Genomic DNA, 27,252 nt, shown 5'->3' with positions numbered 1-27,252 from the left:
CAGCGCTGTGGAGGAATTTTAGCCCACTCATCTTTGCAGAATTGTTGTAATTCAGCCACATTGGAGGGTTTCCAAGCATGAACCGCCTTTTTAAGGTCATGCCACAGCATCTCAATCAGATTCAGGTCAGTACTTTGACTAGGCCACTCCAAAGTCTTAATTTTGTTTTTCTTAAGCCATTCAGAGGTGGACTTGATGGTGTGTTTTGGATCAAGTGCGCTTCAGCTTGAGGTCAGGAACAGATGGCCTGACATTCTCCTTCAGGATTTTTTGGTAGACAGCAGAATTCATGGTTCCATTTACCACAGCAAGTCTTCCAGGTCCTAAAGCAGCAAAACATGCTCCAGACCATCATACTACCACCACCATATTTTACTGTTGGGGGTGGGGGGGGTGGGGGGGGGCCAGCAATCACTTTTTCACACAGGGCCCTGTAGGTTTGGATTTCTTTTTCCCTTAATAATAAAGACCTTCATTTATAAACTGCATTTTGTGTTTACTTGTGTTATCTTTTTCTAATATTTAAATTTGTTTGGTGATCTGAAACATTTAAGTGTGACAAACATGCAAAAGAATAAGAAATCAGGAAAGGGGCAAACACTTTTTCACACCACTGTAAGCTTTTCCACATAGGCTACGCTCTGCTGACACATTACCAGTTTGACTTTGTTTCTACATTAAAATCCGTAGTTGTAAACGCATGAAAAAAACAAACCTTCCAAAACTACCTCACTCCTCATAGCTAGTCTATAGTAGATGCTTGGGGGCTGTTTAAGGTGTCAAGGGACAATAAGACTCACTATGATGAGCCCTTGTTCTCAAATCCATTTTTCTCCAGCAGTATTTCCCCCCAGTCTTTAATATCTTTTATAACCTGTGCCTTATCTGGTGACTGACTTGTGAGTCATTTCCGGAGTTGTGCAGTACTCCGAGTGTTCTTGAGGAAAGGGGATGGGCAACTTTTCTCTATTGGAAGTTCGCGGAGCGTGACTTTCTCAAAACCTAGTAATTTGGACTTGTACAAGAGCTGTGTATTGTTTCAGTGAGCTAAAAAGAAGGATTGACTCCAAATGGAGAGCTTATCTCACTGTCTCGTAGGACATGGAGGCTCCTGTGCAGGGGCCCTCTGCACTCTGTAGACCTCAGATGGAGGACCCTACACTCTACAATGCCCACTAATACCTTTGTGTCAAAATTTAACTCTGCTGTTTCACCATGTTGCATTTTCTGTTTTAGCCTTGATTACGTTTTTCATGCTTTCTCTGATGGTTCAAGGCTGGTCTCCCTCTTTGAGCTTCTGGGCCGAGTTCTCAGAAGGTTCAAGTTTTGTTTACCCATATTTTATTTATTTTCAGGTGTAAGTACACACAGGCCCATAGTTCCAAATGTATTTTGGCAAATTTCTAAGTAGCACAAGCAAAATGAGCCATATACACACTTAAAAATGGTTCTTTAAGGGTTCTTTAGTAAAGAAAATGGTTAACACTTCCTCTCTCTCCTTGTTCTCTCTCTCTCCATATTCCCTCTTTCTCTCTCCTCATGTTTTCTATTTGTATCTCTACTCTATTTCTCTCTCGTTCTCTTCATTCTCCCCCCTCTCTCCCTCCTTCTCTCCTTCTCTATTTCAGCGTTCTATCATGCAGGCTTGTATTCCCTGTGTACAGCTTCAGATTTCAACAAGTGGAAAGAAAACCAAAAACCAAATTGGCATGACCCATTAAAACGTTCTTTCCTCTCTTACTCTTTTCCTACGTTTCCATTCCGGCCTAGCTTTAAAATTCTTTGATGGTCCAGTTCCTCTCTTATTGCTTCTGTCACTTGACCGTATGGTCTCATGCCTAAAGTTGCATCCACACAAAGCAGCCTCTTAACCATCCGTTATCGGCCATATGCGAGGAGTTAAAGCAGCCAAAATGACTCTAACCAGCACCAGATATCACGGCTCAGACTGTAACCCAAACCCTATGCCAAAACACGGAGTCTGATGACATAGACTGCTAGTGGCTCTTTGTGAAACTTTAGCTTAAAAGGTCCTCCAGACGATTCCTGCCTTATTGTATTGATTGGAGAGTGAAATGTCGCCTTATTGCGAGCAGGCCCGGCCCTCTCCCGCGTCCTGGATGTGTGTCTGGGGAGAAAATTTGCTGCACTGGGCTGGAAAACTATCTGGATTGGGTTTCTCCAGGAGACTGACATTAATCAATGTCTTCGTATTAGGAATGCAATAACGGCGATATTATCACGGTAAATTTCTTTGCTGGTGCCCATTAGAATTCCGTTGTGCACTCGCATCGCCTGTTGCGAGCGTGATGAATGTTTTGTAAATGACTTGAACGCATGAACAAATCCGAGCCGTCTCGGCCCCGAAATAAAGACGTGTACTGTAAGGCGTATCTTGGGACGGCCTGTTTTTCTTGCTCTGCCAATCTTCTTGCACTGTCTTAAACTGTCTGTTTGTGAATCAATTCTGAGCGCGCCGTAAGTCTATCACGCTGTCTTTATTCTCATGCGTTAGACAGCTGGCTTTGTCGCAGGGCTGCCAGTGGTTAGATTGCATCTCGTTCCTTGCTTTTGTGGCTCCTGCTCATTCGACTTTGTGGTTTGTCCTCTCCTTCAAACGGCTTTAATTGGACCGAAATTTCACCGTGCTTGGCTCGGCTCCTGAAGTGAATCTCTTATTCCGTGGTATTATTCAGCGCCATAAAAGCGTCTGCTGGCTTTAATTGGCTGGAAGTGGAAGAGGTTTTGTGAAAATCTCCCCCTGCTGAAGAGCACCAGCCCTGCCTGGCGTAAGACACCAGGGCGATTTCCTCCTCCTCCTCTGATTCTGTGTTGATCGTTACTATAAACATGTCCTCTCACGTCGCCGTTTCATCCAGCTTGTCTCCTGCCATGGTGTGTTGTTTTAGTAAACACGGGCCTAGCTTTGATTAGCAGGCGACACTACCAGAGACAGCGTGGTGCACGCTGTCTCTGTTATTGGACGCGCCGATCCTGCCTGAGTAACGTTCGAATCCTACGTCTGTCAGACGTGCCGAGACGCTGTCATCTCACAACATCATTTGCCTTTCAATCACAAAATCAGAGGCCTGCGGGGAAGAGAGAGAGAGAGAGAGAACGAGAGAGAGTGAGAGAGAGAGAGAGAGAGAGGAAGGAGGAGGATAAAGAGAATGAAAAAAAGGCTGATGCTAACTCGCATATGGAGAAGCTACCAAGTGTAAGAGATTGAGAAAGAACAAGAGAGTGAGAGGAAGAGAGAGAGAGGGAGAGAGAGAGAGGGAGAGAGAGAGAGGGAGAGTGCTAGGTGGGGAAAGAGAAGGAGAAAAGCAAGATTCATGCATTTTTTCAAAACTATTATTATATTCATCGAAGCGACATAAAGGCAGGGGAGCCGAGAAAATAGCAGTGGTTTCAGGGGCGAATCAAAGGAAAGCAATTGTGACTGATGCCTTTTAGTGGATGATACAGTGTATGTGTGCTGCGTTTAGTGTGCGAGCAACAGGTGGACCCAGCATGGGAAGGGAAGTCAAAAGCAATAAGGTATAACTGCAGAATCCTATTAAATCCTGGTATATATGCAATAGAGTTGCAGCAGTGGTTCACTGTATTCTGATGCATTAATCTGAACATAGTGGTTCAACTGCATCAATTTTGGAATCAGTTATCAATATTAGGTATGCACAGTGATATCGGAGGTGCGTCTTTATCATCAGATAATTGGTTGAAACACAACTGGCTCTAATCTTCATATCTTCCTGAAGGCCTTCTTAACCAGGATCAGGTGTGTCACATTAGGGTTAGAGCTAAACTCTGCAGGGTAGTAGATCTCCTGGGCCAGGATTAGGCACCCCGATTTAGCCGATGTTGTCCTACTGTTTTTGTAATATCTTCTATATGCTATAAATGTTTACACAGTGCTGTGTGTCCAGTCAAAACAGTCGTTAAGTAAGTTTTAGCATCAAGAAAAAGCAAAAAAAAATGATTAGAGGACTACACACAGAAGCCACGAGAAACTGTGTGTCTTGCCCCCTTTTGGGGAGACTCTATTTGGATCTGCCCAATCTGGAATGGCTCATTCCAGCTCCTGCTTCTCCCTGAAGAATGCATACTGACTTGTTTAGGGCTTGAAGATTAGGACTACTGACTTGGGACTCGACTTGAGACTCACCTGTACTGACTCGGGACTTGAGTGTGAAGACTTGAGACTTACTTGTTACTTGCAAATTAGTGACTTGTTCCCACCTCTGATATTTATAGTGTTCACCCTGTGCCTGTATTATGGCTTCTTCCAATTTTGTAAAGAAATCTGCAGGGATATTTTTCCACACTTCCAAAGTTCAGTCTTAGAAGTTGGTTGCATTTTCTGCTTCTCATGATCCAAATAATCCCAAACACAGGGCTGGTCCTGGAGATCTACCACCCAGAACAGTTTAGCCCCAACCCGATCTAACACACTCGATCCAGGTAACGAAGGCCTGCAGTGGCATCTGAATGTTAGAGCTAGGTGTGGTGGATCTGAATTGCCCTGAAGGGTATTTCACAAAGCAGGGTTCCTCAGTTAGCCAGATAACTTAAGCCCAAAGGTGAGGATTGTCCAATGGGAATGTCCTTCAGCTCTTTTCCTACTGGACAAGGGTTGATTTTGGGCTTAAGTTATCTGGCTAATGTGAGAAATCCTGCTTTGTGAAACACAACCCCAGGTGGTTGATTTTCTGAACCAGGATTTGGAACCCCTGCCCAAATTCAGTAATGTTTGGGCTCTGGGGGGGGGCAGTCCATTGTTCTGATGGCTTCTTGACAGCTATACATGCTTTGAGACCCATAGCGTTGGGTTGTCTTTTTAAAGTGAAGGATGGACAGAAACACCTGTGGATTTTTTCAGATCTGAAGCAAGAATGGAGCTTGATTTTCTCCTATATTTCTACTTTTTGATCTGCAGTTATGGAAATGCTCGTATTTTCACTTTGACTTTCATTTTTCTAACGTGGTTATCTTATATCTAATCTCCTCAGAAATGTCTCTTGAAAAATGGATAACTTGTACTAAATGGTAGTTTTGACTGAAAATCAAATGAAAGGTGGTCTGTGACAGTATCACCTTTGCCACCAGCACAAAAGAACATGAAAAAAAAATATCAGATATCAGCATTGGCTCAAAAATCCCATATTAGAGCATCCCTAGTCAATATTCAGTGAGTGTGCACTCATGTTTTTGGGCTTAAATAAAGTTATCAGGCCATTCACAAGTGTATAAACAGACTTAGTCAATGTTTTTATCACTACTACTATGTACATTTTCTAAAGAATCGTAATCTGACTGAATCATTGTGAGATCAGAGATACATAACCCTGTATATTATAGTATATGCCATTTGTCTGCAAAGTGTCTGCTAGTATTTGTGTCTGTTATGTGCTTCAGTACCACAACGTTTTTTAAGGTCATGATTTCTGATTTCTGTCCACTCAAGCAGAAGGATGCTGTTTTAGACTATGGAGACTGAGTTATGACCTCAGGCCGGTTTAGCTGTCCCATGAGTCCTCGTACAGCCTGCCATGTCCATATTCCCTCACTACCCCACTTTTAATGTTTCTGTGATTTTTCTGATGTGTTTGCTTTGTGTGTGTGTGCCCTAGATGTCAGTGCCCAGCTCAGTTCGAGGGACCTGAATGCCAACAGACCAAGCACAGTTTCCATGGCAACGGCTATGCTTGGTTTCCCCCAATAAGACCGTGTTTTGAGAGCCACCTCTCGCTGGAGTTCATCACAGAGGTGGCAGATGGCCTGCTGCTCTACAGTGGACCCCTGGCCCAGCTGCAGCCCTGGGAGCCTGAGGACTTCATGGCTATAGGTAAGCCACCTCTACAGGAAAGCCACCTCTGTTCCGCTTTAGCAGCATGAAAATGCATCAATGCATCAGGTGGTGATTCATATTTCAATTTTGGAATGTTATAGTCTATTACAGTCAATTAAAATAATATTGAATGAAGTCGACCTCAGTGCTTGTTTTTTGGCCAAATTAAAATCCTATTGCTGTTTTCTAAGTATGTTAATCCTGAGTTTACTTGTGTGTAAATAGTTACCCCAGTGGCATTTGAGTATTCAGTACATTTTTTACATGATAAATAAACAAGTACATATATAAATAAACAAATAAATTCACAGTGAAATTTGAGATTTCATGTTTCTCCCAAAAATCATAATTACATATCCTCAAGAATAAAAAATCAAATCAAATCTCGGTGAAAACTGAGATTTCATGATGCACTCAGTAATTTCTTGTAGAGTCATAGTCAAATCAAAAGATTTCCTAAAAATCATTCTCTAATTTAATTGTGTAGAAATTTGAGATTTAATGATGCATTGAATCATTTGCTAAAGAATCGTAACTGAATCAAAAAAAATCTTGATGTAAACAAATCAAATGTTGAAAATTTGAAATGCTGTATTGTACCGAATCATTTTCTTCAAGAATCATAGTCTAATCAAATCATCTCCTAAAGAGACATAATCCAATTGAATCATAGCAAAATGTAAGATTTCATGATGCACTGAATCATGTCCTCAAGAGTTGTTGTTGAATTGATTCATTTCTAAAATACCTGTGATGTAATTAAATTGTGGTGAAATCTGAGATTTCATAATGCTTTGCAACTTTTCCTAAAGAATCATGGTTGAATCTAATAATTTTGTAACAGATCATAATCTAATTGAATGATGTTGAAACTTGAGATTTTATGACGTACTGAATGATTTCCCAAAGAATCATAATTGAATCAAATCATTTCCTAAGGAATTGTATTCAGATCAAATCATGGCACAATTTTCATGATACACTGAATCATTTCCTCATGAATGGTACTTGAATCGAATCATTACCAAAATACCTGTGATCTAATCGAATTATCGTGGATTTTGAGATTTCATGATGCGTTGAACAATTTCCTAAAGAATCATAGTTAAATCAAATAATTTCTTAACAAATATTCTAATTGAATGATGTTAAAACTTGAAGTTTTATGACTTGTTGAATAATTTCCCAAAGAATCGATCAAATAATTTCCTGAAGAATCATATTCAGATCATATCATGGCAAAATTTGAGATTACATGATGCAGTGAATCATTTTCTCAAGAATCACAGTCAAGTTGAATCATTTTTTTAAAATCCTAAACAAATTGATTCACTGTGAAATGTCCGATTTCATAATGTATTGAATCATTTCCTAAAGAATCAGAGTCAAGTCTAATCATTTCCTAAAAAAAATAATCAAATTGAATCGGGAATACATTTCAGATTTCATAATGTATTGTGTCATTCCCTAAAGAATCGGAATAGAACTGAATCATGACATCAGAGATTTACACACTCTTCACTGTAGATGAAAGAAATGGAGAGCAAAGAAACAGTTAGCCATCAGTAATGCTTAAAGCTAACAATCCATGCAGAGCATTATTTAAACAAAACTGAATGCTGTTCATGAAGCTTCATCAGAGATAGGAGCAAGCAGGAACAACTCAATTTTAGATGGACACAGACAGAAAAAGATAACAAAAGTTTATGTGCTTATTTATTCAAGAGGGAGAGCAGGAGAGAGTTCCACAGAGCGCTGCCCCCCTCAGCCAAGATTTAGTGTTTTTAATATAAAAGTTTGAAGACTGAAACAGTCCGGTACTCAGGGGAGATTTGCTTCACTAAACAAGCAGTCAAAAAATAAATAAAAAAGTAAAGTAAAAAATAAAATGTCTGCATGTGTGTGTGAGGCCCAGTCTATTAAAGAGTGTGTGTGGTGTTCTGCCTTCTTTGTACAGCCACGGTTTGAGCAAACAGTCTGCGAGTCGTAGAGTGTCAGGGGTTAACGAAGGCGCTCATTATGCAGTAAAGCCTTATTTGTCATTCATTTCACAGAGTAATTACAATGGGGTGTACACATTTAGAGCTCTAATGAACTCACCCATGTCTGCCTACGTGTTCTGCATAGCTGCCAAAGACACACTCTGTCCTCGATCTGTTTGATATTATTCTTCCTCTCAGATTGTGCACCTCTACGGGTGCATGTCCATGTTTGCACAATCAGTATGATTAGAAAAGATCAAGATCATATCACAGTCTCATAGCTCTGGGGATTAGGCCTATCTTTATCATGAAACCTTAAATGATGTTTAATTGTCATGTAAATTAACAGTTTAATTGTCTGTTATTCATTTATGCCACTATTACAGTAAAAGCCTAATGACAGTATTATAAAACACGTACAAACACATGATTATGATGAACAGGAGTCATTTATTAGCTTTAGCACATGTAAATAATGCAATTTCTATGCCTTTAAAGGAATGGTTTGGTGAAGAATCAAATATATAATTTTATACCTATCCCAGGTGTGGTCGATCAGCCAAGACATCTTTGATGTCCAAAATTTGCTTCTTTAATTTTAAACTGGAGGTTTGATGGTAATATTGCTAACAAACACAAGAAGTCAATAGTCACCCAAATCTTAAGCACACCAAAAAGATCTCACAACCTGCTCAAACCAAATCCATTTTTTTATCAAGGTCATGCAGAGTTGTTGATGTGGTCTAGGACATAGTATGACTTACTGTGACTAAAAAAAATGAACAAAATTACTCTGTGTAGCTACACACAGCTGGCAGCCATTTTAAACAGCAGGTGTTGAGCTGAATTCCAAGTCTCCCTATTTATAAATGTGCATTTTCATGTTGAAATTTCAAGATTAACAGTCATTTAAAAAAAGCAACATCAGATATTGTGAATGTCATCAGTAGCATCCATATGTCTGAGTGACGTGTGTGCAAGCAAAGAGGAGATGAAAGCCACCATAACGTCTGTCTATAATGGCTGCATAGTGAACTTACGCTATTTTTTATAGCTCATTTTAAGTCATACTGTGTCCTAAACCACATCGACCAGTCTGTGTTACTTTAATGAAGACCTGGGCTGAGAAAAGTGTTGGGGATATATTAACAGAAAAGGTTTGGGTGAGTATTGACTTCGAATCTGGACACTAAACATGTCTTCACTGTTCAACTACATCTGGGGTTAGTGCAAAATTGCATACGTTTTATTTTTCACCAATCCTTTGTTCAAGTTTATTGAAAATAGTATAATATCCTGCTCCTTACTGACTTCATAGACAGGGAAAATCAGCATTAAAATTATTCAAAAGTATCTCACATAGCTAAAAATTAGTGGCAGTCATTGTGGAGCCTAAATTTTGACCATCTTGTTGTCCAATTTTGTAGATAACAGTATGTTATACAGCAGGGGTGTCCACTGCAAAGGGCTGCTGTGGCTGCAGGTTTTCAATCTTGAAAAAGCAGGAGCAAGAGTGATCAGTTAAGTCATCACTATTGGAACAAAACCTTGTACCTCCATTTCCCTGTTTTATTTATTTATTTATTTATTTATATTGAATTTGAAAATGCCAGCTTTATAATGTGTTCAAATTATCAGCATTTTAATAGAAATACTCCTTTGCTTGTTGGAAAAAAGATCTTGTTCTAATAACTTACATTCAAAATTAAGAACGTTTTTTTCCTTCTCCTAGAAAGTTACTACTTTGGAGGTACAAGGTTTTATTTGAAGGCTGTAACCAACTGATGTAACAAGTGGAATCAGAAAACCTGCAGCCACACCAGCCCTTTGCAGAAAAGATGGACACCCCTGTCATACAGTGTCAGAGGCCCTGTTCATATCATATTAATGATTACCGTGAGATGTATAGTCACTATAGCCAGTGTTTGTTTATGAATGGATTTTGACACTGCAGAAAGGCCACCGCATACATTCACTATCTCAGTGTCTCATTGCATTTGTTGTCAGACGAAAACGTCCCACCAGTCCAGTTCATGTACCAGTGGCATAGCCAGAATTTCAATTGGGGGGGGGGCATTTAACTGCCATATTATTATAATAGCTGACAGCACACCACAGCAGGTAAAGGCTAATTAACCACAGTCCTACCTTTTGCATCACTAGGAGCAGATGCCTGGGGTGAACAGTTGAAAGCTGCAGTTTTCTGGCCTTTTTTTCTCAGTACTGAATTTTGTTTTACTTACCACCCCTGTATTTACTGATTAGTTCTGCTTGGTTCCTATAGTAGGTAAATAGTAGCCTATGCTAACATAGCTTAACTAGCCTAGCTTAGTTTGTTTCCTGTAATCTGCAGGGTCATGCTGTGTTTCAATGTTGACAGTGGAATTGAAAAAGCATTGTTTCATGCCTCATTGCAGAGTTGGTTTAAAACTGACACGATTGGTGGTGCCATGCTGTCATGTAAACATTGCCATGGTGATAGCATCAACCAAAAACTGATGATTTGGCAGTCAATTTCATTTGTTCATGGTGGAAAAAGTCATAAAATGGCTTTGGGTTACATCCTGTATTATAAGAGAGCAAAATAGAAATTTTCACTGGCATCAGAGGACTTTTTCTTTTGAACAGTCAAAAATCTGAGAAGGCATAGGCCCCCTTAGGCCCCCTGTAGCTACCCCCCTGTCATATACATGTATGAGCTGCTGCACACATTTAGACTGCATGGACTGCTCACCCAACTTATTAACGAATGGGAGAGGAGACTACATAGCCCTACATAGCTTCTTTCATCTCTGCTGTGATGATGCAGTTAATCAGGACGGTCTTTGATGTTGTTGGGGATGCACTGGGGAGCCTTAGTGTTCACACTGGAAAAGTTCTGTGGTCATATGTATTCCTGACCATCTCAGAACGCCTGTGAAGAGGGACAGAAACCACATAACCTAGTCTATTACAGATTACGTAACAACACTGACAAGTTTGAAGCAAATCAGTGATGATTTAGGAATACACTGCACATGATGCTAATTGGTATAGAATGAACTCCGATAACTTTACATAGGCCTAAGAAACTGACTTTACACCTAATTCACATTGTGTTTGATCAACATATGATTGTTAAATCTAACCACTGTCAAAAAGAATTGCAGTCAGCTCAAATAATTGCAGTCAGGCGATTATATAATAGTTGCAGTGGCGTAATGGGGTCTGAATCAGATTGGAGGACTTCATTTATTAATTCATTTATTAATTTATTGATTTATTTCCCCCCTGCTATCAACACTTGCTGGCCCAGACAGTACAGTACTGCACCCACATTGTCTGACAGCCTTCACGCCTTCTCCTGCTCTCTGTTTTTTGAATAGCGACCGTCTACTGCAGCTCTGAATCACCACAGAATCCATGTGATTGCTGTACTTTCCAGGAAAAAAGGCCCTGCTGCAGGCCTGAATCACTCCTGATCCACTGCTAATAAACACATGGGTGTTTAACCTATTGCTCGCTGCTGTTCATAAGTAATAACCTCTTACAAGGAGTAAGTGTGCATGTATATACTTACTGATTTTAAGGTATAGTTTGGCAAAAAATCTAAATTATACATTTTCCCCATTACCCCAAATGTAGTCAATCATCCAAGCCATGTTTGGTGGGTAAAGTTTACTTTTTTAGTTTTGCACTTGAGCTGTGAGGCTAAATGTAGCTAAAAGGTAATGGAAGCTTGTACCACTAATCAGCAGTGGAAGTACAATATTTCACTGTCATTAGCAGGTGCATACGCATCTGTAATCTTTTGCCTCTTTTACACAATCTGATATGCAGATTTAATATGAGTTATGTATCTGATAGATGTTACCTTAAAGGAGCAAATAAACAATTTTACCGAATGTTTCCATTAACACAGTTGACCAGCCAAGATACATTTGGTTAATGTGATTTCTGACACTCAGTGACATGCTGTAAAAATGGACAAATGAACAAAAGACCATTGCATAGCTGGCTTGTTGGTCTCCTTTGTTGTAAATCTTTTTTCTGCACCAGCAAAGAGAGTCAGGAGACTGGATGCAGTCATGACGTTCTTTATTCAGTAGCACTTTGTGAATCTGTAATGACCCAGTCTGTGTTTGAACAGTGCTCTGTGCATCTGCACTCTCTGTCTTCAGAGAACTTTCTCTGTCATCGTGCAGCCCCAGCCTGTAACCCTCCAGTCTGCAGACCCCGGTCTGTCATGATCTTTATAACACAGGGTTGTATACATGGCAGCATTAGCTGGAACAAATGGTTCTGTTATCTTTGGTGATAGGGGATCTGAAAATGACAGCTTTACTGTGCCTTGAAAGGCTTGGACACTGGTAGTCTATTCTGGCACCATATGCATCCATTAAACAACTGTAAACATAAAAATATAGACCACTTCAGTGTATAATATTGGAAACTCAGAAATACAGAGTTAAGAACAGAATAAAGGAAAAAATACAGCAAACAAACAAATTGATGGGTCATTTTTTGCTGCACAGTTTCTGTCAGTCATCCTCTAGTCCAGGGGTCAGCAACCCACATGTTAAGAAGAACCATCTTAACAAAAAATTAAACCGCCTTGGGAGCCACGACATTTTATGTCCATTTTACCATCTTGGCTGTACATATGTCTCAGTATGTGCTAATGTAGCTACTAGTAAAGGCCCTAAAATATAAACAAAAACTCACTTACTCACTAAGCTGTAGCTCAGCTATAGCTGCTTTTCTCACATCTCCAGCAGGAAACTTTTCCTCGACGTTTGATTTTTACAAGGCTGAAGTCGGCTTCTCACTCGCCAGCTTCTTGTTTGAATTTTCCTGTTCTACCTTAAATGGTGCCTGAGGCACCAGAATGTAACTGCTGCACCATTTAAGGTGGAACGTGACAATTCAAGGAAGAACCTGGCGAATGAGAAGCTGACTTCAGCTACATGACTTTTAAGTATTTGACAGTTTCTCATTTCAGATTAAATGTATCAGGAAACCAGCTGGAGTGATTATAAAGGCAAATGAGTCTAGTCCTCTAGTCCTAGTGATCAGTTTCTGGTAACTGGGTGGATATCTTTGGTTGGTGGACTTTCCTCAGTCCAGCCGCGACACTGAACTGTTTAGAAAGACCAGCGGAGAATGCCACACAAATAATGAGTGGTGTTCCAGAGAGGGAGCTGACCATTGTTGAATGGGTTAAAGGGAGGTGAATTATGCAGAGAAACAGATAGTCTGCAATTTGTGACTATATGGTAAGCATACCTCATAAAACGGACAGTGAGTGTAGATACACTGATACAAGGTACAGCACTGACCAGTAAGTGTGTATTGCTAAAAAACAACAAGAAGAAAGCAATCAGTAAAGCTGCACAGCAGTGTAGAACAAGTAAGACAAGGATGGATAAACTGAGGAGGAAGCAGAGAATGAAGGGGTGGGAGGAGATAGTAATGGAGAGTGAAACACAACGAATGAGTGAATGATGGTGTATGAGGAGCCAGCTGCAGAGATATGGAGTAAGAGTAAAGTTTTGCTTGTTGGTGAACAGCACCATGCATGTGTTTGTGTGCATGCACCCACAATGCAATGTGAATGTGAACTTCCCTCATGCAACAGATGATCAGTCAGGTACCATATCTAAATTGAATCCGGCCCATTCATGCCGTATGGTGTGTAATAGTGTTCTTACCCAGTGGATCCATCTGCGGCTGAAGAGCGCTGTGCAGAAGAGAGTGATAGTCAGCAGGAGAGAGATGAGAGGAGAGGCTAGTGAAGACACGCAAGCGTCTAACGCAGAGAGAGGAGGAGAGTGATGGAGAGCGAGAAGTGAGAGAGATGGAGAAAGAGAGAGCGAAGGTGAGAGATACAGTGAGTGAGAAAGATAGAGAGAGAGAGATAGTAGTAGATAACAAGTGATGGCAATGAGGAGAATTGCTAGGTTGAAGAATAGGGTCTCCTGGAGCTGGAGAAAGAGAGAGAAAGAGATGTTTATGTCTGAGAGGGGCGATCGAAAAAGAGAAGTGCAAATGACTCCGGCTTTCCACCGAAGGAGAACGAAGTGCAGGAGGAGGAGGAGGAGGAGGAGGGGAAGAAGGGGATGATGAATGATGAATGGCGAAGTGAAGGAGAACAGACAGCTAAACGAGTGTAGCTACAGAGCGTCTCCATGCATTACGCTCTCTCTCTCCCTCTCTCTCTCTGCACTCCTCTGGTGTTTCACTCCATCAGACCTTATTATTTTCTGCTGTTTTTCAGTGCAACCTATTAAACCTTATCATTGGCCTACTGCCTGCCAGCTTCACGCCTCTGCTCTCCCTATTAAAGATACTGATGCTGCTGCTGCTCCAACACTTCCACACGAGCCGCTCCCTCACTCACTCACTCACAATCGCTCTTTCCTCCTTCTCTCTCTCGCTTTCACTCTATCTCTCTCGCTCTCTCTCACTGCACACGCTCCCACGCACAAATGCACTCTCTCTCTCTCTCCCTCTCTTTCTTTCTCTATCTCTCACTCTTTCTGTCTGTCTCTCTCTCTCTCAGACAGACTATAAGATACATACTCACTCTGTCCCCCCTCTCTCTTTCTCTTTCTCTCTCACTTTCTGTCTCCTCACTTTTTCTCACTCTTTCTCTATCTATCTATCTATCTATCTATCTATCTATCTATCTATCTATCTCTGACACTCTATCGCTCTTTCTCATTCTCTCTGTCTCTTTTTCTCACTAACTTTCTCTTTCTTTCTCTCTCTCTCTCTCTCTCTCTCTCTCTCTCTCTCTCTCTCTCTCTCTCTCTCCATAATTCAGTGGTGATTTGTGACTATTAGAACAGTTTGGGCCTTTAATGTTAGTCAAGGCTCGGTCAATAGAAGAGAAATGAAAACCGTCTCTACATTAATGCTGGTGTCTAACATTCCTGTGGGGTTTCTCAAAGTATGTTAGCACTTAGCAAACACTGGCACACCTTTTTTGGCCATTCTAGATTAAGCTCAAGCATTTGTAGCAGACATTCCATGTGTTTCATCAGATGCTTGTTACAGATATTGACATTTCACCTTCATGTTGTAGTTTTACAGTGACTCAGTAAATGGCCATAGCAAAGCTCTGCACCTGCTATTTTCTACAACTAACTGAAACTACTATGCATTTAGAATTTCCGGAAGGCCCCTCAAAATCACATTTTTCTCAAAAAACGTGTTTCTCTCATTGTCTCACTGATTCCACTGTTGCTTCCTAACTATGCTGGTAGTTAATCTAACCTGTGAGGCTTCTGAAGCCCCAACCTAGTAGCTCTGAAACCTCATGGCTCCCCAGATGGTCCACATTTTTACTTGATTGCAACTCCCATCATACAGCAAAAATCTGAATTATCTCAGCGCCTTTAGAAATGGGCTGAAATGCACTGGCCTAACCATTGTATTTTTTTTGGTTCCTAGAAATATTAGGCCTTCTCTGAAGGTCTAGAAGGCCCTGAGGGTTCCCCACAGCTACAGTTCATCCAAATACTGAGGATGTGTGTTCCTGCCTTGTAATGGAGAGTTATGAGGAATATCCAGCCATGAAGGTTTTCCATTCTGTCCTTGTGGCAGTATGTATGTTATTTAAAAAGCTATAAATACAGAATAATAATTTGTGGCCCACATCATCAGTGTAGCATTTAGAGTAGTATAGATATATATATATTTTTTTAATGTCCATTAGTATTCTTTGAACATAAAATCCCAAACCACTATTTATTATAAAAAATATGAACTTTTTAAAACAATTTAACCTTTCAATGGTCCAGGTTTAGGAATAAATTAAGGATGTTTGCAATGTTTTCAATGTAGTTACGGAACAATAAACCATAGGATGTAATGTACTTGGGAATTTAAAGGGTTAAAGGATTCTGATGTAAGTGCACAACTGATATTGTTTATACGACATATATTTCTAACACCATAAATATTGCTACATGCATGTTTGTCTTTGAGGATAGAATGCAAATACTTTATAATTTTCCTGATAGCTTCATATTGAAAGATGGAAGTATTTAGCATTTGGATGAATTGGAAGAGAATAATGAAATAAAATAACATAAAATAGAAAAAAATATGAACTGTGAGATAATTTTAAATGAAGCCATCTGTTTGATGGAGGATGCTTATTCATGCTCATGTGTCACTGTACAGAAGATGTTGTATTGAATGGAGCACAAAAGCACTGAGAAGCTACATAGTCATGCAGATTTACTCATCCAAAGCAGAGATCCCTTTTTATTATTTCCAGATTATTTCCATTGGTCAAAGCTTAACCCACCTTGATTGTTTGCACGTGTTGCTAGGACACACGTTGCATTGAATGTCAGGGGTTAAAGGGGTTGATCGGAATTCTATTTCTGTGAATGAGAACTGGAAAACCTGACCACTAGCAAAAGGAAAAAAAAAAGCTCTTGGGTCTGAAGAGGCTCTTCAGCTCATCCGTGGAGGCTTATATATCTCCACGCCTTTGAATCAAACCATGTGCTGCGGGCTCATAATTTACAGAGCTTATATACGCAATACCTTTCACCACATATGGATTCTGCATGTGGCATTTGTTATAGCCCTCATTCCACTTGCTCTTTACCTCAGTCTTTTTTTTCCCCCTTTTTCTCTCTGTCAACACAATCTGCAGTGCCAGCCTGGACTCGCGTTTCCTTCCTGACCCCTGGCTTTTCTCTCGATTAATCTCGTCGGTTGAAAAGGGCAAGAATATTTGTGCGCCGAGACCCGTGCGGGTTTCGTCTCCAGTTAGAGTCTCTTTTCAAGGTTGCACAAAGATTCGGAGGGGTACAAGGGTGAGCATGTCTAATCAATAGACAAATTAGACTGACAAATTAAATTTGGTTGATTAAGGACAGCCGGTGAATGGTAAGTAGTCTCCCAAGACTTCGCTGAGGCGGGGAGGGTTTGTAGCATTGCCACAGTGTCAAAGCATGCCTTGGGCACCAATGATGCGCAAGGAAATTAAATGACATTTATTGTCTCTTTGTGACAAGACGGTTCACTTAGATCATTTCTTAATCAGGGCGAAGATGTGAAGCTAATGCTGATGAGTGTTGTGTCAGTTTCAGTGTCGAATTGTCTTTAGGGATATTGGAATAACGGTTGATAATTATATTATATTTCTCTTCATTTAAGTGTGGTAGATCAGGGTTTCATTTTCCCGAAAAGCACAACACCAACTATGTTTACATGCACAATGGCCTGATACAGTTCTTAGGCTTCGATTACACAGCAGGTAAAATCTGATTTTCTCACCAGATCTGATCTTTATGTTTGGCTGTTTATAATATCTGTTAAATGTGACCTATATGTTGCATTAATCTGAACAGATCAGCTCCTAAACTGACCCGCATGTGCAAAAGAGCAATGCTCTTCAGAGTTCAGATTCATATTCGCCAGCATCACAGGAGCGATCATGAAGTTCCAATGGTTGACAGCTGGGCACATCACCCAGAATGTGTTTGAGCTCGCCGTAAAAAAGTGCACGTTATTCAGCCACGGCCACTTCTTTGGTTCATGTCCTCAAATTCTTTAAATTTTAGCTGTTCATTGACGCTGCAGCCTCATTCTCCTACGGCTGCGTTCGGCCATTTAGTTCAAAATCTCTTCAAACACGGAGCAGTTGTGATAAGTGCCTTCTAATTTTTTGGTACAGAAACAACAGCCTGAATGTTTATGAGGTCTCAGCAGCGCAAAATTATGACAAAGGTTAAGTTGGATTGACGTAAAAGTCACATGAATTCCGATCTGGCTGTTCAGACTGAGTTGCAATGCCGCAAATTGGATACATATTGGATTTCAGTACCACATATGAAAGTGTCTCAAATCGGAGTTGAAAATGTCAGATTCAGTGAGTTTTTGCTGTTCATACTGCCACACAGACACACATCTGTGTCACATATAAAGAAAAAGATTTGGACCACTTTTACCTGCTGTGTGAACAAAGTCTTGGTTTGTCCAGGATCAGGTCATTTACAGTTAACATGCCAGCACTGTCTGATTTTACAACTTGAAACAGACTCTTTCAGTCCTGCTCCTAAGGGTGTTTTTCCACTGCGTGAAATGCTGGAACGTTTGGCGTCAGAAAACTGGAATGGTGTTTTCATTGGCCACTGGTCCAGTATCAAAGGTTCCAGTATTATAGTTTTTGTTACCTGCTTGTAATTGAAGCTTGCAGCTGAAGCCAACCACAGTTTAGTGATTTCTTCACTCTTCCAAGTGAAGATAAAGTCATGAAGCACCATTACATGATTAATAAGGGCACTAGTATGTGGTGATTGCTATTTCAAGAAGTATTACTTTGCAAAGACTAAGCTAAAGTGACATATCGCTGTTGTCGGAACAAAACCTCATATCTCCAAAACGACAACTTTACAGGAGAAGTAAAAAACACACTTTACCTTTTATGTAGGTCAGTGGAACCAGACTTTTTTCCAAGTCATTTTGGGCCATTTTTTTTTGTCCATTCATCATTTTACACACAATGTAAAGAGCAACAGGCATTATCATGCTGTAAAGTGCACTATATTATTCCTTATCACTTAGTAAGCAAGAAAGCTAATGTGTCACATACACACTTTCTAAGCTGCTTATCCTTCTGGGTTGTGGGTGGAGCTGGAGCCTATCCCAGCGGCCATTGGGTGGAAAGCAGGAAACATCCTGGACAGGTCACCAGTCCATCACAGGGCAGACACAGACATATCGCTCTTGTCGGAACAAAATCTTGTATCTCCAAAATGAGAACTTTACAGGAGAAGAAAAAAGCCTTCTTTACTTTCATGTAAGTCAATGGAACCAGAATTTTTTCCCAAGAAAATTTTGGCCATTTCTTTCGGTCCATTCATCATAAAATTCATACACAATGTAAAGAGCAGCAGGCATGTTCAAATTATGTGCAAAACTGAAAAACGGCAAAAATGGAGATACATGGTTTTGTCCCGACAGCAGCAACATACATCCACACACACACACACACACACACACACACACACCTAGGGGCGATTTAACATGTCTAAATGGCCTGACTGCATGCCTTTGGACTATGGGAGGAAAACCCACACAGACACAAGCAGAACACATGCAAACTTCACACAGAAAGGACCCTGGTCACCCGGCCGGGAGTCAAACCAAGGCCCTTCTTGCTGTGAGGCAACAGCGCCACCGAGCCGCCCCGCTAATGTGTCAGCTTACACTTAAGTGAAGTAATTGAACCTAAACCTAAAATGTAAGACATTGTCTCAGGAATCAGGTAGCATATTAGTAGTGATTTCATGTGATAACTTTCTGTGGGGAGCTTTTAGAGGCATTAAACATTTCAGACCTCTGGTTCTGACTTGGTTTCTCTAGAGTAGAGCATTTCACATCAAAGCACCCCATTTAATGATATTCCTCTCTTGTTTTGTGCTGTAGCGTGTTAGTTTTCCAAGAGTTGTGAGCACAAATCAGAACCCTTTTGCTTTGCTTCCATCTCATTATACACAACAGTTATCCAAGACTTTTAATTTGACTCTAGATTGATTAGATGTGAGGTTAATTTTGTGATACTAAAACATAATGTGAAACATAAATCAAGTTATGACTCGAGCTTGTATTCGTGAATAATGGTCTCCTATATTCCTTCATTTTTCAATCCAACCAATTTTTCTAAATTAAAGCCTGTCTATGCATGTGCAATGTGTTCATTAGGGCAGACGGACTTGGAAAAAACGGAGGATGCGGACAGTTTACGAATGAGGTTGAAGATATTCTGCAATACGTGTACTCGCACACATACCCAGAGATATTTTGGAGGGAAATGTCTGGCAGATGAAAGCAGCCGGGGGGATATACAGTTACAACCCGAGTGTGACACACGCATTACGGTCAATTTGCAGCAACCTGCTTCACAGCCGACCCTTCCAGACTTTTACTGCTACGCCGGGTTTCAAATATCGCTTTCAACTTGCAGTGTTTCGGGCCCATTTCCTGAACCGAGGAGTCCGAGTCAGCACGCCAGCTGATGACAAACCGTCTGTAACACACACACTCGTCTGCACACACGTACACACTCATACACACACACTTTCCCCCCTGATGTGGTGCTGATTTGTATATGCTGAGTGATTCGTAATGCTATTTGCTGAGCCCATATGCCGTCTGTTTGCTATAGCTGTCCCATGGGGCCGAGTCAAAGAGGCCATTTTTCATGTTTAAGAGAGGAAGCACTTTTGGGGGAGGGGGTCAAAGTGCCCCTCCCCTCCGCCCCCTCCCTGAGCTGACACAGGGATTAATGTGGAGCGATGTCGAGGGGAGGCCGGCATGAATTAGGGATGAGGAGAGGAAAGCCGTGGCAATTCAGCATGACTGCTGTGCAGCGTGGCTAAGTGCAAAAGCGTGTAGCAGCAGAGCGGAGGACACGTACAGTTGTGTTCGGCGCTGGACGTTTAGGAGCGAAGCTGCAGGAGGGCCATATACACACCCCCTCACACATACAGCACAGTGCATACCCTGGCCAGAGCGACCCACACTGGAGCTGCACACACTCAGTCCAGTTCAGTTCAATAGTAGCTTCATTAATATGACAATAATTACATTTGTGTTGTCAATGCATTGCAATAAGAAGTACAGCACTGTGCGTTCAGTCAAAATGGCTAAGAAGTAAAAGTTATTGTTTTTTTTAATTATTTTTTTATTATTATTTTTTCTTTCTTTCTTTCTTTCTTTCTTTCTTTCTTTCTTTCTTTGTTTCTTTCAGTCTTTTTTCCCTCTGTCTACCTTTCTTTCTTTCTTTCTTTCTTTCTTTCTTTCTGTCAGTCTTTTTTCCATCTCTCTCCCTTCTTTTTATTCTTGTCTGCATTGCTTACTTTACAATTTAGTCTTTCTCTCTCTCTTTCTCTCTCTCTGTTTTGCATTCAAAAATGTTTACGTCTTACTTTGTTCTTTATTCTGCCTTCTCTCTCTCTCTCTCGCTTTCTCTCTCTCTCTCTCTCTCTCTCTCTCTCTCTCTCTCTCCTTTCCTCTTTCACTATTTTTTCCTATCTCCATTTGTTCCAAAATGTCAGATCAGCTTTAACAGGAAATGCTAAACTCAGTCAGTGAAGGGTCAGGAGTTGGGCAGGTACAGTGTCTGCAGCAGCACTTTCAGACAAAGACAGACAAAGACGGTGTGTGAGTGTGAGAGCATGTGTGTGTGTGTGCGCGTGTGGGTGTGTGTGTGAGGCGAGTGTTCTCAGGGGTTTCTCTCTGAAATGGCTCCTCCTCTGGGTGTTCAGCATCACTGATCCTCAGTGACTTCCAACACACTCACTCAGTCCTTTAAAGGATCCACGAAAAAGAAATAAACTAAACAAAACGAACCGGGAGACAACATCAAAGTCCACTTAACCTCAAAAGATAAGCTGAGCCCAGCTCCCACTTCTCATAGCCCATTCACAAAGCCCTGACTTCACACAACAAGCCAACAAACCGAGCCGACAGAATCTCACCTCCAGGGAATTGCAGCCTGTTCAGGCTCTGCTGGACATCAGCCTTAGATACTCCTCTACCTATTACTGTCTCACAGACCCACCCTGTAAGACACACACAGATAATGTGTTTTAATGCAGACACAAATACCAATATGCACAGAAGACACAGTATTCATCTCCCTCTCTCTCTCTCTCTCTCTCTCTCTCTCTCTCTCTCTCTCTCTCTCTCTCTCCCTCACTCTCTTTTCCTCTCTTTCTCTTTTTTTTTTCATGTCCCAGTAGGCCACTGTTCCATATAGAGGAAGGTGTTTTAAGTTAAGATATAAGCCAAGCAAGCTGATTCCTTTTTTAATTAATTTTTTACATTTTTTCAATAATGTACATCAAGCGGAATGTCATAACGTGCTATAATGTGGCGAGAGACGGCAGTAAACTTATATAACACATATAACAAGCGGCAAGGCAGACGGAAGTCATTCATTTTGAATGAGAGCCAATGATACTCACAGCGAGCAGCAGCGTGACTGTCGATGACCTGAAGAAGTTCAGCTCTGCTCAACTTCAGATTAGATTAGATTAACATTTCTTGTCAGTGTGCAGAGTACAGGTACAGAGCCAATGAAATGCAGTTAGCATCTAACCAGAAGTGCAAAATACAATATTATTTACATATAAAGTGCAGAAGAGTAACCGTGGTAAGCGATGCTGTGGTTACAATATGTACAGTAAAGCACAGTGGAGTGGTATGCACATGAACAGTGACACAGGGTGGCAATAACCAATCAGAGAAGATGTTCTCACATCCTGTGAGACAATGAAACTTTAGTGAAATGATAGCTTTACATAGCCTCATTGTGAACTGAGCATAAGTTATATGTCAAGCTAACTGTTTTGAGTGTAGAATCTGCTTTTGAGACCGATGCAGGTCACTCGTGATCAAGTGTTAACAATGTGAGTAAAACAGTTCAGCCTGCTAAGCATTTATGGTCAGCTGGAGTATAAATTGAAAGAAAAAATATTTAATTTTAATATCCACTATAAAATATTTTTGTCTTGTATGGTCGTATATGCTGGCTAAGTGCTGTGTGGCTCCTGTGCTTTTTAAAAAATGATGTTTGCATGATCAGATTATCAGATTATCCAGTCGGACATACTGCCTGCGTGCTATCACACTAAAACGCTAACGACCAGTTGAAAGCTGCCCGAGTGACGCTGAGTGATTTTATCACCGGCGGTGTGCATGCAGGGTAACTGACACATCAAACCGCAGATGCACTCCCTGCTCTCTCTCCTTCTGAAAGAACTTTATGCAAATGAGCTGAGCGGCGACCTATCAGATTGTTGATATGGAATTTCAATACTAAAAAGCTCACAGAGAGGGAGATTGATAAACGGATACATATTAATGTATTTAAAGCATAACGCTGTTGTCAGAAGAAAACCTCGTATCTCCAAAATGACAACTTTACAGGAGAAGGAAAAAACCTACTTTACTTTTAATGTAAGTCAATGGAACCAGACTTCTTTCCAAGTAATTTTGGATGATTTCTGTTGGTCTGTTCATCATGAAAATTACACACAATATTTATGACCACAGATACATTCAAATTATGTCAAAAACAGAAAAAATGTCAAAAATGGAGATACGAGGTTTTATTTTGACAACAGCGATATGATATTTTTAAGTTAGATGCTTTTTTAAGAAAACAATATTAGCAGTATTATTATTTTAGGAGGTTTTAGTGGGTTTTAGCAGCAACTCTACTTCCCACGTCACTAAATAGGGTTTTTTTTTTGCTTTACCTTTTTGCACACAGCAATAATAATAACAATAATTATTATTATTATTATTATTATTGTAGCAAATTTTGTGATGGTTCCCAACACTGAATTGCAGATGTCCCACAAACTTTACCGTTCAAGGCCAGTCCATGGTGTCTGTGGCCACTTAGCCTTGTGTCATGTTGTATGAAAGCTGAGGCCCCACCAACTGAGCACATTCATGCAGTGCAGCTCGACAGTTACAGGATAACACATCACCTACCATGTCTCAATTTCAATTATGTTAATGTGTGGGAGTCTTGAAATTGTATGAAAAAGAATGTTTTTTTTATCTATCTGTTAGTAATAAGGGAATATTTGATGACACTTTATTTTGAGTGGTCCTTTTAGATGAAACACTCAACAGGCTCTCAGTAACATGACAAAAACATATGAGGGTTAGGCTTAGGTTTGGGTTTAGTTTAAGGTTAGGGTTAGGATTAGGGCCAGGGTTAGGGTTAGGTTTTGGGTAAGGTTGGGTTAGGTTAGGTTTTGCATAATGGAAGTAATATATGAACAATACATCTACTTAATGTAAGTGATGTATCAACAGTGCATCTTTAAGATATTCACTACAGTGTGTTCAGATGCTGCACTACTGAGACTTCACTGATATGTTGTTGATGTGTTACTGATAATCTGTTAAGAGTTTATTAAGCATCTACAAAGGACCACTCCAAATAAAGTGTTACTGAACATTTGAAATATATTTTCCGTATGTTACATTTTTGTAGGTGTACATACCTGTTGAGATGTCAAGAAAAAAAGATAAACCACACCTACTTCCAATTCTTACCCACATTTGAATTGATACAGATGCAGATAGTAGCATTTCATCATATCTTTATATGAAGGAAGGGGACCTGAAGGAGGGGACGAGTAAGTAATAACCCATCAAAAACAGTTGGGTAAATATGTGAGATAAAGTGAGTTGGGTTATGAAAGTAAGGAGATAACAGAGTGACAGCGACGATGGCTCAGAGGCAGGATCTATAAGTCAATTAACGCTGATTCTGATGCAAGGCGGTGGACTGTGTTTCCGTCGGGAGGGAATTAACTGGGCGAATTTCACCGCGAGGCAGTGATTGAATGAGTTAATGAAGACAGGAGATGTGTTCGGTGCAGGCCACTTCTCCTGATGGCTTAATCATGGTTTGGTTGACCTCTGCCACCATGCAGTGCCGAGCAACATGCACTGAGAAGGATTACGCTCAGAGAAGTGCTCTCAACTCTCTTCAGCTCAAATGGTAGAGCCACAGGCCGACAAGCGATTCGAAACAGCAAACAAGTGACTACCAAACATTTGAGCAGGAGGAATCAACACTGAGTGAAAGGGCAACAAAGACAAAGGCTTAGAAACAGAAAATGGGTTTCGAAGGGTATCATCGCAAGGGTGAAAGGGGCCCAGCTTGTGCTGAGGCCAAACTGATTAATGCAGAATCACTGACAGGCACAAGCGCCTGCGCATGGAGCGCCCTGTCTGACAGTTTAAAGCCTAGGGGAATCTCCATTGCTTCATTAATTTTTAATTTGCCAATCGACTAGCTCAGATAAAAGCGAACTTTCTCTAATATGTTTGTTCTCGTATACTGGAGGATGATATGATCATAATTATGACAGGCTCTGCAGGGTTATCTACCTCTGTGGCCTATATTATGATATCTGGCTGTAACTTAGAAGGGTTTGTGAAACGTTCTACCTCAGCTGCAGAGCAGGTTTAGGTTTCATTTGCAGATAGATATCAGATAGATATCAGAGCAAGTTTGGGATTTATTTGCTGTTATATGTAGATATCAGAGCAAGTTTGGGATTTATTTGCTGTTATGTGCAGATATCAGAGCAAGTTTGGGTTTTACTTGCTGTTACAGATAAATATCAGAGCAAGTTTGGGTTTTATTTGCTGTTACAGATAAATATCAGAGCAAGTTTGGGTTTTATTTGCTGTTATGTGTGGATATCAGAGCAAGTTTGGGTTTTATTTGCTGTTACAGATAAATATCAGAGCAAGTTTGGGTTTTATTTGCTGTTACAGATAAATATCAGAGCAAGTTTGGGTTTTATTTGCTGTTATGTGTGGATATCAGAGCAAGTTTGGGTTTTATTTGCTGTTACAGATAAATATCAGAGCAAGTTTGGGTTTTATTTGCTGTTATATGTGGATATCAGAGCAAGTTTGGGTTTTATTTGCTGTTATATGTGGATATCAGAGCAAGTTTGGGTTTTATTTGCTGTTACTTACTGATTTGTCTATACCAGAGCAAATATATATACAGTACTGTGCAAAAATCAGAGACCACTCTTCATTTATTTAAAATACTAAGGTAACCCACTTGCACAAGAAAAGGGAAAAACTAGAGTTTCCAAAACTGGAACATAAAAAGTCCTAAAGCCTGTCAAAATGGTTTCAAATGTTCAGAACAGCCCACTTCCCTTATCTGGTCTCTGAATGGTGGTTGAAAAGTTCCAAATGGAGAACAAGCTGTTCAGTTGTCATTTAGAGATTGCAGATAATGTTGAAGGACTCAGGCTTTCATCTCATGACCGGTAGATCACAGATATATCGTGTCTGAGATTTGAATGCTCAGTAGCACTAACACATCCATAACCTATAGCTAACTTGCTAAATGTTGGGCCATCTTTCTGAAACAGAGGTTACATAAGCCTCTGTTATGATCCGTCACGATCATATATACAGACACAATGGAGAAATTTCTTGTGTGGATGGTGGCTACTGCACTCTTGTCACTGAGGTTGCAACAGGTTGCTAATGCATCTAGCTACGCTATAAATAAAGGTGTAATGAACCATAAAAAACACTGTCAACAAGTTTAGAAAAGTTTAAAGTACCTACTTGGAGTTTGGGCTGGGATACGGAGCAGCAAGAGAGCAGTCACGTTATGTAAAGGAGAGGAACGTGAGTAGCTGATGTATACATACTTCTAACTCTGACTGGTGCTCTGGCACATCTGACCTCACCTGTGCCAAATTTAGACTTACCCAATTCAAATCGAACTGAAGAAAACAGCAACAAAGTACTAAATACCGTTTTTACATGAAATTAAATATGAAAGGGTCTTTGACTTTTGCAACATGCTGTATTTCAAGTATACTATCAGAAAAAATGGTACTACACAGGTACATTTTTTATTGCAAAGATGCAAAATCACAGATAGGCACAGAATCACAGTGTCGTAAGGTCAAATAAGGCCCTTAAATGAGTTTTACAAGTACACTACATTTACTCTCACTGAGAAAATGTGCATTGTTGTACCTTTTAAAACCAAACGTTTTGTAATAGAAAAATAACATAAAGAGCCTGGAGTTAAGCTAGGGTCTACGTCAATGCAACTTTAAAAAATAGACACGACTGCAACACAATATGGTACAATTAGGTTCCCTAACTAAAGGTACTGTAAATGTACTCCTGAGGGTACCACTCTAGTAACAATATAGTACCCTTTTTCTGAAGATGTAAACGTATAAATCATATCCTATTTATTATACAAGTCTTTCTCCAGTTTAGTTGTGCCTGTGGAGGCACTATAATGTAAGTGATTACAGATGAGATTTGAGATTTCAATCCAGGGGTTTAATAAGTCTGTTATAATTTTGGAATGAAAGATTTTCTGTAGTTCGTTAAACCCAGAGCTCTCAGTAATAGCAGTTCTGTGCAAATTGACCCCAGGCTAATGTGATAACCAGACCAGCTATAAACCCTATTTCTGGGAAGAATATGCAATAAGCAAATGAACAAAATCTTAAATGAAATAATCAGGTTTAGTACTCGGTTGCCGATCCTTTGCAGACGATGTCTGAAGTCTTCGCCCCACCAGGTGCTGGATATCTTCTCTGGTGATTCTCTGCCAGTTCTGTTAAGGAAGAATTTCAGTTCCTGCTTGTTTTGTCTTCAGTCTTGGTGAAATACTGTGTACACTTTAGAGTTCATTCTGCTCGTCACTAAATACAAGTAGTCCAGTTCCACCATGTAAGTGTACTGGTGGTTTGAATCGTGCGAGAAAGCCTTTGTGATCAGGCTGGTGTGTTCTTCTCTTTATGCTGGTGCCTACATCCTAGAAAGTGCTCTTGATCTTTTGTCATGATATAAAACACTCTTCAATCATCTATTGTT

At 40.3% G+C, this 27,252-nt stretch overlaps 1 protein-coding gene across 1 annotated transcript in view; it reads left to right on the top strand.

Moving 5' to 3' along the window:
• si:ch211-186j3.6 (neural-cadherin) overlaps positions 1-27,252 on the top strand; it is a 361,416-nt gene that overhangs the window by 276,162 nt on the left and 58,002 nt on the right. Inside the window, exon 23 of the mRNA XM_036584289.1 lies at positions 5,634-5,848. Within this exon, the coding sequence (XP_036440182.1) occupies positions 5,634-5,848 (215 nt within the window). The remainder of the gene's footprint in view (positions 1-5,633; positions 5,849-27,252) is intronic.

The sequence above is a fragment of the Colossoma macropomum genome, unplaced genomic scaffold (assembly GCF_904425465.1).
Source record: "Colossoma macropomum unplaced genomic scaffold, Colossoma_macropomum, whole genome shotgun sequence".
In the NCBI taxonomy this organism is placed as follows: Eukaryota; Metazoa; Chordata; class Actinopteri; order Characiformes; family Serrasalmidae; genus Colossoma; species Colossoma macropomum.
Note: the sequence above shows the minus strand (reverse complement) of the source record. Positions and strands in the feature narration are given on the sequence as shown.